Consider the following 15,113-nt stretch of genomic DNA (forward strand, 5'->3'; position numbering starts at 1 on the left):
ACAGTTAGTTTCGATAATACTGACGTCTGTTGTCTAACGTGAGCGCTGGCGTTACGCAAGAATTTAAGTTACCCTTTAACCGTCAGTGTAGTCGACGTTCCTGGTAAGCCCACGATTTGCACACAACTACTACACTTATAAAAACAGGTCGATCCACCCCGTAACGCTTGGCTCCAAGCCAAAAAATGCAGCATAGACAGTTACTCGCCGACTGCTTCGCATGAAACCGATTCCCACAACGTGTGGGATCTGCCAAATTTTTGTTTCCCAAACTGAAAGTTCAGAGCTACAAATTTTCTTGAGCACCGAGACTACAGTCGCATTGTTGCGCTCGACGCACGATATGGAATAGAGAAGTGCTGTGGAATTCCATGAAGTCTCAGGAAGCGCTTAAATTCATGGGAATCGGAGGCACGGCCATGATCTGCCGAACAGTCATCAGGAATGCCATAGCGATAGAATACAGAATACAAATGCTGAATTGGTTCTCCTGTGTTCGTTGTGGACACAGCACCATGTGTTATGAAGTGAGTAGCAAAGTCGATTACGTTCAGGATGTACTTAATGCTGTCGCCAAGAGGCATTCTTATGTGGTCCATAGAACTGCAGTTAATGGAACCTGAGTCGTCGGCATAAAGCACATTTTCCCGACGTTTCGTGTCGTAGGGTGGTTGTAAGCTTGCCAAATTTGACAGCCTTGCACGTATTGAGTTACAGTAGTGGTCATGTGTGGCCACCAATAGCGATCTTGGAGCTTCTTTTGCATCCATATGTCCATTGTTGTCGTGAGCCATTTCAAGAATTGACTGGCGTAGCTTATAGGGCACAACAATGGTGTTCAAACAGGACGGCGTGCAGCGATACAGGATGTCATCCACAATGAGGGAGTCAGCGCTTCCTTCACTGTCAGTTAACAGATTTTGTCGTATAGATAAGCACCCTTGGTCGTCTTGTTGAAGCTGACGCAGCGTTGTCATGGAATCAAATGCCGCGCACGAAAGGCGGGACAGCATGTCGGCAACAACATTCTGTTTCCCTGATTTGTGTTGAACCGTAAAGTCAAATTCGACGAGGTGTATGAGCATGCCAATAAACTGGCGGGAGGGCTTATTATTTGTGGTAAGGCCGGCCACAGTCCAATTATCCGTGAGGAGGCAGAACTTTCTCTTTATGAGGTATGAACGGAACTTCAAACATGTGGCCCAGTGAACTGCGAAACATTCCCAAACATGGATGTGCAAGTTCTTTTCGGGAGCTGAGAGCGCTCTGCTGGCGTATTCGATCACAACCTCATTAGCGCCTTGACGTTGAGATAGCACAGCACCAAGGGCCACAGCAGAAACATCTGTTGTCGTCGTAGTTAGGTCAGAAGGGTCAAAATGACCAAGTAGGCTGAAGTTAATGCTTTTCGAAGGGCGTCGAAGGCAGAATCACAAGCTGGAGCCCACTTGAAAGTTCCAGTTCTAACAATTGCCTTAAGAGGCGCTGAAACCTTGGCAACGTTTTTCACAGCTGCGCATACATGTGCCCGATGGAAGGAGGAAGTCAAGGGAAGAGCAATAAAAGAATGACACTGAGATATGCCACAGGGCTTGTCCTTTTCTCTGCTGTTATTTGGGTCTGGCGGATGCTCGGCGAACCGCTCGGCTTGAACGAGGGAGCTCTTGAAGGCCGTCCTTTGCCGCTCAGTAGTTTGCATCGTGACGGAGAACGAAATGATGCGAGATGGAGGTGAGCCGTGTTCAACTACGGCAGCGGCAGACGGTCCCTGTAGAGGTCAAAAGGGCGTCCAGGAAAAGGCTGCAGTAGACCGTCGTTGACACAACGTTGAGAGCCGAATGTATTGGCGAAGAATGTCCACGCCAATTTCTTCACCTTGTATGAAACTGCATGTGTATATATTATTAGCAATGTATAATGTTATTTCTCTTACCTACGCTCTGAGTGTGCATTCGGGTGCTAGGGTCCTGTCAGGCACAGCACATCAGCCTTTTGCCCTTGTATCCAAGACGTTTTTTTTTGTCTGAAGTAAAGAGGCCCAGCGTTCCCAGCTTCTGTGCATATTGGAAGGATTTCGTTCTTCTTTCGATGTCGGGCAAACTTCTCTCGGCCGCACGTCCGCCGTTACGCATCGCATCGACACTGGCGCCCAACTACCACTGCGGCAACGTCCATAGCACGTGTCTTCCACAGAACGTCGGGTAATTAATGAGCAAGTCGACGATATGCTTCGACGCGACGTTATTCGACCCTCGGACAGCCCATGGGCGTCTCCTGTTGTTCTCGTTGCCAAGAAGGACGGTTCTGTGCGGTTCTGTGTGGACTACCGAAGGCTCAACAAGATCACTCGGAAGGATGTTTATCCGCTGCCGCGAATCGACGACGCGATTGACAGCCTCCAAGGAGCAGAATACTTTTCATCTTTCGATTTGCGCTCCGGGTACTGGCAAGTACCCATGGCTGATGACGCTTGAATGAAGATAGCCTTTGTCACGCCTGACGGCTTGTACCAGTTCAACGTCACGCCGTTTGGTCTGTGCAATGCGCCCGCGACCTTCGAGCGCATAATGGACACCGTTCTGCGCAACTTGAAATGGCACACGTGCTTGTGTTACCTGGACGACGTCGTGGTTTTCGCTCCGGACTTCTCCGTGCATCTTCAACGTCTGCGGCATGTTTTGACGCGTTTGAGCAACGCCGGCCTCCAACTGAATCTGAAGAAGTGCCGATTTGCAGCATGGCAGCTGACAATCCTAGGCAACGTCGTGTCCAAGGACGGAATCCTTCCCGATCCGGTCAAGCTTCGGGCCGTGGCCGAATTTCCCATACCCACGTCCGTCAAATAACTGCGCAGTTTCGTTGGACTGTGCTCCTATTTTCGACGTTTCATACGCAACTTTGCCACCATAATATCGCTGCTGACGAAGCTCCATGGGAGTAACGGGCCCCTACATTCCTGGTTGTGCGAATGCGACTACGCGTTCGCAAAGCTCCGTCGTTTGTTGACGTCTCCTCCCATATTACGCCACTACGACCCTACGGCCCCAACGGAGGTACACAAGGACGCGAGCGGTGTAGGCCTCGGCGCTGTTCTCGCGCAGCGCAAACCAGGGTTCCCCTAATATGTCGTAGCCTACGCAAGTCGTACGCTTACTAGAGCCGAGACCAATTACGCCGTCACGGAAAAAGAGTGCCTGGCGATCATCTGGGCCCTTACAAAATTCCGACCTTATTTGTATGGTCGCCCATTTGATGTCACCGATCACCATGCACTATGCTGACTGTCGTCATTGAAGGATCCCTCGGGCCGTCTCGCCTGCTCGGCACTTCGCGTGCAAGACTACGACATCCGCGTGCTGTACCGCAACGGACGCTAGCATGCTGACGCCGACGCCCTCTCGCGCTCTACCTTGCCTGACGACAATGCCTCCTGCTCAGTATGTCACATTGCTGTTTCTTCCATCGATGTTCACACCATCGCTACCGAGCAGCGCAAGGATAAATGGATCGCCTCGCTGATAGACTTGCTCACTGATCCGTCAGGAACACCAACCACTCGCGCATTGCGTCGTCAAGCCCACCATTTTGCCATTCGTGACGACCTACTGCACCGACGCAATTACAACGCCGACGGCCGCCAGTGGCTACTTGTGATACCCCGAAGTCTGCGGGCTGAAATATGCGAGTCCTTCCACTCTGATCCGCAATGCGCGCACTCTGGGGTATCCAAAACTTACCACCGCATTCGACAACGATACTTCTGGCGAGGGATATACCGCTACGTGCAGAAGTTCGTCCGCTCCTGCCTCGATTGCCAACGCCGAAAACCTTCAACGCACGTGTCACCAGTCGGTCTACAACCATTAACTTGCCCTAACCGTCCGTTTGGGCGCGTGGGCATCGATTTGTATGGGCCACTTCCTCTGACGTCTGCTGGTAACCGTTGGGCCATCGTCGCCGTTGACCATCTAACGCGATACGCCGAAACCGCTGCCCTCCCAGTGGCTACAGCGCGCGATGTTGCCTCCTTCCTGCTACACCGATTCATGCTGCGTCACGGTGCACCCCAGGAGCTTCTCAGCGATCGAGGCTGTGTCTTCTCGTCGGAAGTCGTCGAAGCCATTCTCAAAGAGTGCCATGCTGTTCACAGCAAAACTACTGCTTACCACCCGCAGACGAATGGCCTAACCGAACGCTTTAACCGCACACTAGGCGACGTGCTCTCAATGTACGTCGCCGCCGATCACAGAAATTGGGATGCCATTCTGCCCTTCGTCACCTACGCCTATAATACCGCCCCTCAGAGCACTACTGGTTTTTCACCCTTCTTCCTGTTGTACGGAAGGCACCCGTCGCACACCATTGACACGATACTACCCTACAAGCCGGATCCATCTGATTGTGCGCCTATTTCTGACACAGCCAGGATTGCTGAAGAGTGTCTCGCGAGCTTGCAAAGTCCTTTACAACGCACGAACAAGAGCGGCAGAAGAGCCTTCGCGGTGGCACCACCACTTCTGAGTCCACGTTCCCCCCTGGAGCGCTCGTATGGCTCTCGGTCCTTACCACTGCAACCGGCCTCTCTTCAAAACTACTGCCGAAATACGAAGGCCCCTACGGGGTCGTCGAGCGCACATCCCCGGTCAACTACCTGATTGAACCCATCGAACCAGCTTCGGACATGCGCCGTCGAGGGCGCGACATAGTCAACGTGGAGCGCCTCAAGGCCTACTATGACCCACTCATAGTAACGAGTAACGAAAAGGGAGCCGGACGGCTCCCTTTTCGTACCCGGAGTATGCCATCATACCCGGGATAACTGTGGCGAAGCAATTGGTACTGTTTAACGGTTGCGCTCTCCAGCGGCTCCTAGTGGGTCGTCCTCTTCTAAACGCCGCTCGCGCTCGGAGCCCGTGCCTTTGCCTTGACTGTCGCCATAGCGCATTGTCGCCGAGTGCCGTCCAATAAACAGCTTAACAAGCTAAATAAAAATAGTATCGTTTGCGAAGCCGCTGGTATGTTTTCGGCGCCCGGCGTGAGCATGCTGCGAGTCGGCACGAAAAATGTGTGCCGGATCGCATATGGCGGGGGATGACCATTTACCACCATCCGTTTGATAGTCGCCCGTACCGTGAAATGCGTGGCTCGGTGGCGGGCACGCGGCAGAGGCGGATCAGAAGAGTCTTTTCGCGCTTATTCATCGGCGAGGTGGGAGGTAGGCACGATGGCCGGCGGTGATGGGGCCGTGCTTCTTGGGCTGTGCCTTGCTCGGTGGTCTCGTAAGAAATTTTCGGGGCAGCGTCTGGTTTTGGAGATTAGAGTACTGAGCATCACTTTGGAAGGGGGTTTTTGACGTCAGGTAGCAGGCAGAAAGCCGGCAACATTCTCGACGCCTCAGGCTAGTGTCCCACTGCTGGATGCGTTGCTGCTTCTTCGCCACTACAGGTGATATAAGAATCATTTGTTTTCTTTCTGAATGGTATTCGCCTCCATTTTTTAAATTCCATTTCCGTATAGGGCTCTTGCCAGTATTGAGCACATTTTCAACTTCTTAAGAACAGTTTAGCGTAGACTCTGTGCGTTGATTATTCTGACATCACGGGTATTTGAGGTTTCTGGTTGACACTTGATTGAGGCAAAATGGGCCCCACAGGAAAGTTTTTTGAGCAATTTCACCGGTGAGAAAGGGCCCTTATTCCTTTTGGTGCGATCTGGTTTCACCCACGATAAACTGTTTGCGAAGCTTCGCTACTGTTTCAGATTGTTCGGTTAAGAGTGCATACGGGACGGGAGTAGTGTAGTCTATTCAGCAGCTTACGCGTGCACCAGCTATAACGCTGGCAGGTTCGATCACTGGTATATCAAGGACGACGCTCTGCACCGACGATCAGATTACTGACGGCCGACGACTGGGCAGTAAACTTCCAACGCGAGGACACCAAGACAGGAAAGAGGGTGACACATGCGCTGTCTTACAGCATAGTTTTGTTGGTGCAGCCGTTTCATGTGCTAAATACACGAGGGTCCATACGCAGAAGAAAGAGGAAAAATGAATGAAAGATGGCGTTCATGCACACATGTCAAAGGTAAGTACTATCAAACGCAAAAATTGGTAAAAACTCTTGTTCCAGAAAGGTGTCTTCACTAGGGTCACCTTTCTGGACAGATCGTGATAAACGTTTTACGAATTTTTGCGGTTGATAGTACTTACGTTTCACATGTGTGCTGTATGAACGCCTTTTTTCATTCATTTCTTTCCCCTTTCATTTGCGTATGGACCCTCATGTATATAAGCACGTGAAACGGGGCAATAAAACTATCTTGTAAGACAGCGCAGTGTGTAACCCTGTTTGTGTCCTCGCGCTGCAAGTTTAGTTTACTGTCATGAATTTCCAACAAGCGTCCGCCCTTGCGACGACGGCTATTGTCACTATTATTGTGCAGCGTGCGTTGCTTGTACTTCAGGTTACGGATACAAGTTAGCCCAATAAAGAGTTTTGCCTCTACCAGTTCACTGCCGCCGTCTCTATCGTGACTACCACGTGAGAATGTAGGCAATCCAGAATTGTGCTGATACCACGCATTGTGAGAATCGGTTTCGTGCAAAGCATTCAGCGAGTAGCTGTCTATGCTGCATTTTTTGGCTTTGAGCCAAGCCTTACGAGGTGGATCGACGTGTTTTCGCAAATGGAGTAGTTGTGTACACATCGCGGGCTTACAGGCACGTTGACTACACTGGCGTTTAAAGAGTAACTTATGGTCTGACGTTACCTCAGCACTCGCGTTAGAGCATACACGTCAGTTTTGTCGAAACGAACTACTCGGAACGGTGCGATGATGTGAATATCATACGTAGCATTCGTTAACGTATTTATCCGGGGTAGATGTAGCTTGCTGAGTCATAGGTATCTATATGTAATGTTTATTAGACTGTTATAAACGTGGAGCCAACACTGAACCCACAATTGCCGTTAGCCCGACATGACCCTTGTATCATAGGAGTACATGATGCCCAGATATGAGTACAGTACGGAAGAAGGCGACGCTTGGTGATCTCTCGTGCAGACTTGGCTCCACCTTGTATGCCTGGCTCCGAGTGCTGTACATACGTTGTAAATATATTCTGAAACGCCTTTTCTCCCCGTAGCGTTTTGGTGGAGAGTGCGGGCTCTCCCAGGTTCAATTTTCACGATGGTTCTGCGCAGCCGACGCTTCTTGGCTGCTTCTGTAAGATCTGCTCAAGACGAGAACGAGGATGCATCGGCAACTACACCGACCGCGCCTCGGCCAGCCGCGCCGCAACCACCGTCGTCCTTACTCAACCGCGCGACCCAGGCACGTTTTCCGGCACCGACAACACTGATGTCGAGGACTGGCTTCTGCTCTGCGAACGGGTGAGCGCACTGTACAACTGGGACTCGACGCTCATGCTGGCCAATATTCTACTCTATCGCGAAGGAACGGCAAAAGTGTGGTTTTCCAGCCATGAGCAAGAGATCACGAGTTGGGACGTCTGCAAGCAAAATCTCATCGGTCTGTGCGGCAAGGCCATTGGGCGCCGTCGTGCAGCACAGAAAAACTCGCGTACCGACTCCAGACCTGCGCCGAGTGATACGCGACATACAGTCAAGATGTGCCGCAAGGTTGATGACAGGATGCCGGAAGCTGAAAAGGTCGCGCACATTCTCAAGGGAATCGCGGATGATGCGTTCACTCTCCTGGTGTAGAGAAATTCGTCGACAGTGGACGACGTCAATAATGAATGCCATCGCTTTGAAGAAGCGAAAAGCTGTCGCAATACTCCACACTTTTCGCGCCTTCCCAGCACGGCTGCAACATCTACCTGCGAGGACGCCCGTTTACTACCACTTCCTGCTGCATCTGACAGTGTTCGTCCGCCGCGAAATTGAAGCAACATCTCCAGTTCCTGCTCAAGTCAGCACCCTCGACGATTCTTGCGCAACGGTTTCTCTCATCCGGGCCGTTGTGCGCCAGGAAGTGGCCATCGCGGGTTAAGACCCGACTGCCGCCTGGCCAGTGCACGGTATTAACCAGTCATCAAATTAGATAATCAGCACTGCAACCACAATTGCCATAATACCTAGGTTCGATTCCTTCTGTGATCCTGGTTTTTATTCTGTGCATTGTTCGAGTCCAATGTCCGTTCTCGCCGTTCCCGGATGGATATAAACTGTGAATCACATGTGGCGTATGCCCGCATACCGGGCCCGTAGTATACCGGTATGTACCACACGTGACTAGAGGAAAGGGTTTCGTGATGTGCACGACAAGGTTTTCACGTTAATCATGTTAATCATGTTTCACGTTAATCATGAACGTTAATCAGTCACGTTCGTCATACCCTCACGCCCTCCTATGCCAATTTTGGTCGGTACAGAGTTGGGGGGGGGGGGGGGGCGACCACGAGAACACTCAGACGTCGTAGGCGGCTAGATAGATAGATAGATAGAGAGATAGATAGATAGATAGATAGATAGATAGATAGATAGATAGATAGATAGATAGATAGATAGATAGATAGATAGATACGCGTAAAGTGCGCTTGGTTCGCTAAGAAAGGCTTCGCATTTAAAACGAAATGAAAGACTTGCATTACACTGGCCTATATTGCATTTGAACGCAATAGCGTTAAGAGCTCGTTTTGCAAAAATGCCGGTGTCGGCGTCGTCGGTTATGAGGGAAATCATCTTGTCCGTGACCGAAAAATCGAGAAGCATGCAAATAAAATAAATAATAAAAATCTTCTGGTTCGACTGAGAATTGAACCCAAGCCGTCGGCGTGTCAAGCAGGTGTTCTACCACAGCCACGCTCTATCTTGAAAGTGCTTCGAAAAAAAAAAAAAAAGACGCTATATGAATGTCAGGTAATGGAAGGAGTTTCCTTCCATTAGCGTGAAATCGTGCCAGGCGTCAAAACATGTGAATTGCGCCATGAATGGCTGTTTTAAAGGCTCACCCATTACGAAGTGGTCAGGCATATTTAATCATCATCATTAGCAAAAGCATAAACAAAGGGAACAGCTGCGTACGATCGCGTGTTGCCTTACGGACGCGTAGTGGGCCCTTCGTTGATTCACAAAAGGATTAATTATGGCGTAGTGGGCACTTAACAACTTTACTTGCAGTAGGCGTTCTAGTATGCTTTGAAACGGCCAATGTTACGCGCGCAGTCGTTCGTTGCCATACGGCACGGTTGAGGCATGCGCCGAGAAGCGAAGCTTGGATAGCAGTTTGGAAGGCGATGCGCATGGGGCCCGATTGAGCTATCGCGTTCTACTCCAAGCGTCCTCCAAGTTTTTTTTTTTTAGTTTTATTGTGATTGCAGTTATATAGACACACTCGACGGGCTTTTGCCGTCGCCATGGCCGTCATATGTTCCGTGTAAAGTCGAACTCGATAACATCGACCCTGCGCATCGTATGTTCTACGGGCGCTGGCGACGGACGAAGCCGCAGCAGAGGTGAAACTAGCCGGCCATCCGTCGCACGGAGGACGTGCGAGGCCTACCGTCGATGGCTCCTCAAGCGGAGCGTCCCGAGCAACGTAAAGGGGTGCCGGTGGGGGGCAGTAACTCTGATCAGGAGAGCGCTGGCGTGCGTGCTTTCTCGTGCTCTGCTCTCACCGCTCACTTCGCGTTGAGGCAGCAAGAAAAGCTCTTCGCTCCCTGGAGTTACACGAGATCGGATCCAAGCCTTACCTCGTATAACATTACAATTTGTTGCTATCGCATTCACTGTTTATTTCTCAATGCAAACAAGAAGTAGACCGTTCCTTTGCGTCCGCTTCTTACTTTTGTCACAAAACACATTTTCTGTGCTATATACGACATCTTCATTTCAGGGCTAAAACGACGAAAACATGAGAGCCGATAGGAGCCGCTTTACCTGTCGTCTCGCATGTGATTGTCTTTTTTAGCTCGACCGTGAACAAGTTCTTATTAATCGGCGCTACAGATTTGTGCTGTGAAAATATTTTTTTTTCTTTTATAGCAGTGTCTGGTGCGGATACGAGTTACTATGAAACTTCTTTACGGGCAGCCAGTGGTAGTAGGCGGCGCACAGCACGAATGCATATTACAACGTCTTATGCCAGTTGTAGTGGCTGCTATTTTGTTCGGCGTGAACGCGTGAAAACATTCCTGTTTTAGTTTAAGTGCAAGTTAAGGACGCCCAGGTTGCCACATAACCAACTACGTTATGAAATTGCTTTTCATTTTCTTGTTGTTCATAGTGAGTTCAGAAAAGATGGCCCGTATGCGAGTGTGCAGTTTGAGGATGTTGATGGCATGCTTCATAATGTGGTTTTCTGTGTATGTGCGTGACCCTGTGTGTTTGTCTCTCCCCGTGCCCTTCTCCCCAACTGGCGGCCCTGGGCAAGCGGAGGCACCTGCAGGTAATGGCATTTGCTGCATGCACTCTCTCGCTTACCACCTGCTTGCTGCTGCAGCACGCTATTACGCTTGGCAATGGCTGCCCAGGGTTGCGGGTCCACTTTCCGAAATGCTGTGAATTTCAGCTGCGATTAAGAACAGCCGAGCGAATGCCGGTCAGGGAGGAGTGAGGAAGAAAGACGAGTGCTGACTGGCTTCATTGGTCGCTGAACAGATAAATACGTAGCCATTACGTCAAACGGAGCGCCAGAAACACGCGTGACATGCATTTACTAGGTTGTCAAAGAGTGTGTCAGAGATGTGAGTCACGTTAGCAAGGTGTCGAACGAGCAGTGAGGGGGAAGCAGGTGGGCTCGATTGCTTATCGCGCAAGGTGGCTAACACAATTCTCTCCAAATTTCTTAATGCGACAGGCCTCGGAAATTTCTCGCGTTCCTTGATGGCGATACAGTACACACCCTTTCTCACGCTGGCAGCTTGGCAGTGCAACACTAGGTCGTTATTATGTTCCCCTAGCCTTTAGTTTAAACAGCGCCTCGTGTAACCGATATAATTTGGGCCGCATGTTAAAGGTATATCCTATACCCGCCGCCCACGCGGCAGAGTCTGACTGCGCACAACAGGCGTTCACCATACAAACACCTTTCATGATTCAAACAAGATTACCTCAACACCATATCGTTGACCCGCTTTCTTTCCGCGCGCGTGAGAGACGTTATGCAAATAAGGGATCGCAACTGGTCGTTTCCTTCGTTTTTGCCTTCTGATTTACTCGGTACTTTTTGCGACAGCTTTTTACGAACTGATGAGCTTCGGGAAACCCGCTGACAGAAGCCTGTCGTCTATATGTGCTCCCTCGCTGTTCCCCCGTATGAAAGAATAATTTAACGCAGCGCCTATGGCAGACGAAGCCATCGCTCGCTTCGCAATCGTAGAGTGGCCTTGATGCGTCGTGGTTGGTAAGCCCAGCACACACGATCTTACAACCGTCTGAATATTGCCACCTGTAGTAGTGGGCGATATGCAAAAGCAGAGGCACAGGCCACGAAAGAAGGAAGTGCTCGCGCCATCCCTTTTGAGAGCAAGCCCAACCGACGCGTTTGGTAAGAGCCCTGTTGCTCTGCGTTGAATAAACCCTGCCTGGACCTCTGAAGCGACGTGACAATATCAAGGCGGCAAGAAAATGAGGTTGTCATCTGTGTATCTCAAGGCGGCTTTTATGAGGCCGTCTAACTTTTGCTTAAGACCTTTGCAAGAAAAGATATCATTAAGTACGGGCGCTACACTTGAGCCAGCTAGTGCACAATAAATATCCGTGTCATGACACAAAAGCGGAATTGAGATGGAAGCCCAACAGTACCATAGAACTGCTGACTTTGATACCACATGCGTTAATAAATAAATATTCTCCGTCATCCTTAGCGATGCAGTCTTCAACATTTTCCAACAAAATATTTTGAGGAATGGAATAGTAGAGGTCATCCGCGTCTGCGTTGAACATCGGACTTCCTACTAGATAGTTGTCCTAGAATATATCCCGAGGAGGTTGCGTGGGTAGTTCCTGTCCACAAGGGTGACACGCAGGATGACCTATCGGCCCGTTTCTATCCTCCCCGTTTTTCGAAAATTTTTGAAGATGTCATATTGGAAAGGAACACTACATTTTTTGAAAAGCACAAGGTTATTACGAAAAGTCACTACCGTTTTCGAAAACACAAATGTACGGAACAAGCGCTTTTTCACATCCAGGACAAAATAATCGAAAACATTGAGAGAACAACTTTACCCTGGGTCTGTTTCTCGACAATAGGAAAGCTTTTGACTCCATTCACCACGATATACTATTTTAGAAAAGTTAAAAAATTATGGCGTCAGACAGGTATCAAAAAACCTTATTAGTAATTATCTAAAGGAGGGAAGGCAGACTGTTAGTCTAGAAACAGCGCCATCGTCATTATTGGAAATTAAACAAGGTGTTCCGCAAGGATGGAAATTAGGGCCACTGCTTTTCCTTGCTTATATAAATGACATAGTTCTTATTGCTAAGTCGCCTGAGATAATTACGTACGCAGACGACACCAATGTATCTTTTGCATCAAATGACTTACATGAATTAGAAGAAGCGGTTAATAAATACTCAATATCACGATCTGTTTGGCTTAGTCGAAATAAATTACAACTGAACGTATAAAAAACAATCTACATCCTATTCGGACCAGTCAACAAAAAGGTTGATTACGATATATTTACTATGTTTGTTGGAGTCATCCCCAGCAGAAAATCAAAACAGAAATTTCTGGGAGTAGGTTTAGTGAGAACTTGTCCTGGAATTGCCGCATAAGACACCTCTCCAATGATATATCAAAAGTTATAGGAACCGTACTCAAAATAGCGCACTTTGTACCGATTTCCGTAAGGATATTGCTCTATAACGCACTTTTTTATTCAAAGTTCTGTTATGGAAGATTGGTATGGGGTACTACCACTAAATCTAATTATTTACGACTTTTAAGGATATAGAAAAAAACGCTCTGTTTCCTCCCATCTATCCCCTCCTGTCGTTTGCGCTGTTAAGCACTCCTTATCATGTACCAAAACACGTCCAATCCTACAGTCTGTTAAGAAAAAAGTTCTCCGCCTTTATGTAAATGACACGGCCGTTAATAGACCTCAACACTGTTTTGAATGATTCGTGCAGATCAGGTATACTATTCAAAAACGCTACACACGAGCAGAAGCTCTACCGTGAGCTGAATCAGAATCGTTCCCTCCGACACACACAGCTCCACACGTCACAAACGAGAACCAAGTACGGGAAACAAACCATTTCGTACCAAAGTATTTATCCTTTAAACAAAACAGAAGGCCAGGTTAATTACGAATGCTCCTCGTCCGCATTTAAAAAGCAAATGAAATCTTTATTAATCACTAGTGGGTTCCATTTTTACTTCCAGCGATTTTTGAGATAACTGAAAAATTGTTGCATACTCATAGTGTACTTGGTTTTTCTTATGTTTATTTAGGGCTTGTTCCATGTGACATAACAATGTGTGTTGTCATTATGTGTATATGGTTTGAGTTTAGACGCAACAGAGCATTGTGCATCCAGGTATTGGTGTTTTATGAACGTTATATAAACATGTATGTATATGTTGTGAAGAATAAACAGAGAGACAAGAGACAACGCCCGTTCGTGGGCCGGCTGTTCTTATTCTCTCAACCTCTTCTTCCTCTGCCTCGATCTCCCTGCCCGCGCGCCCGAACATCGGAGTCTTTGTCACCACACTCGGCCATGACTGCAAGCGCGCGGAGCTGCCGGCAGTGTCTCTGGTGGGCGGCTTTGGCTGCATCGCAGTGGACGGTCCCGGCCACGCTGTGACTTGGCTCGTGGACCTGCCGTAAGTGGGTCTGGTGGGCGAAACTGACTGCACCTTAGCGGTCTCTGTAGATATCCATTCAGCTGCGACTGTGCCAACGATGCCTCTGGCGGTCGGCATTGGCTGTGTCGTAAGGGTTGCTGGTCTTGGCCACGGTAGCATCTGGCATGGAGAGCTGCAGATGGCGACTCCGAATGGCGCCATGGGCTTTGCTGTCGTGGTCGTAACGGCGTAGGCGGTTTGCTCTGAGGAGGCTGCCGGAACAGCATCCGAGGAACCATAGGGGCTGGCACGGCTTGTCGGTGTCTCATTCCCACGTGTTTCTGGAAGCCGGTTGAATATAAGCCGTGGTCACCACTGGGAGGGCAGTGAGGACCATCGTCAGAAAAAATCTTCCATGACTGTGGCGAGACCGAGAAATCATTTTCTTCAGCCGCATTCTCCACGTTAATGACGGGGATTCCATCTTCCTCGCTTTCGGTGTTGTCCAACAGCTCCGGAGGCGGTCCTTCTGGTACACCGGGTGCCTTGAGTGGGAGGTCCAGCGAAGACGTCTTCGGAACAGATGGCACGTCACCAGGCGGATGGAGTAGCGACGCCGCAACATTTTTGCGCTTTTCCGGAAGAACCTTCTCGCTCGGTGGAAGGTGATCGCGTGCCGAAGACTGCTGTGGAATCTGGGGAAGCTGCTCCGGTGGGTCTACGAGCACGTTTATGGGTGCCATGGGCTCTTCAGATGCTCGTTGCGTGTCAGGCATGGCAGGAGCTGGCATCACCACGTGCACCTGTAGCAAAGGTGAAACTTGGGGCCTAATCTTAACTGGGTCGGATGAGGTGTGCCTACGGAGGGTGTCCGGCCAAAAGCAGCAATGAGCTTGAAGCTCCACTCCGCCCAGGACTGCTGCCACACGCCCTCGAATCTATGCCACGCCGCGGCAGCATGGCGAAGGCGGTCAATGGCCACGCACCATTTCCGTTGGTCCGTCTACGCCTGGCGAGCTCCAAGAGCGTTGACGGTGGCCACCCAATGGTCGGCGTCGTCCTGGAAGCCGCGGAACTCCGGTAGTTCGCAGGCAGCCGGTGATGGTGATACGGCAGCCGAAACTCCGGAGCATGACGACGCCAAGCAGCCTAGTTGATGTGAGAGCTCCGTGAGGGTATTCAGGAGCTTTCTGCGGCTCTCGGGTGAGGTCTTTTCCTGGTCTTGTGAGGCAGCTTGAGCTAAAAGGGCATCCATTGTGCACAATGAAGGTATAGCGGCCGGACACATCTCGGAGCACCGCGCTATCCAGCCGTTAACCTCGTCGCGGAGATGTGCGATGGCA

At 49.8% G+C, this 15,113-nt stretch overlaps 1 protein-coding gene across 3 annotated transcripts in view; it reads left to right on the forward strand.

Moving 5' to 3' along the window:
* LOC119375584 (glutaminyl-peptide cyclotransferase) overlaps nucleotides 1–15,113 on the forward strand; it is a 354,571-nt gene that overhangs the window by 79,334 nt on the left and 260,124 nt on the right. For 2 of the 3 annotated variants that reach the window (XM_049420407.1, XM_049420405.1), the window contains exon 2: nucleotides 10,383–10,413. The exons of the other annotated variant lie outside the window; for it this stretch is intronic. In XM_049420407.1, coding sequence (XP_049276364.1) covers nucleotides 10,383–10,413 — 31 coding nt within the window. The remainder of the gene's footprint in view (nucleotides 1–10,382; nucleotides 10,414–15,113) is intronic. 3 annotated transcript variants of the gene reach the window in all.

The sequence above is a fragment of the Rhipicephalus sanguineus genome, chromosome 11, assembly GCF_013339695.2.
Source record: "Rhipicephalus sanguineus isolate Rsan-2018 chromosome 11, BIME_Rsan_1.4, whole genome shotgun sequence".
NCBI lineage: Eukaryota > Metazoa > Arthropoda > Arachnida > Ixodida > Ixodidae > Rhipicephalus > Rhipicephalus sanguineus.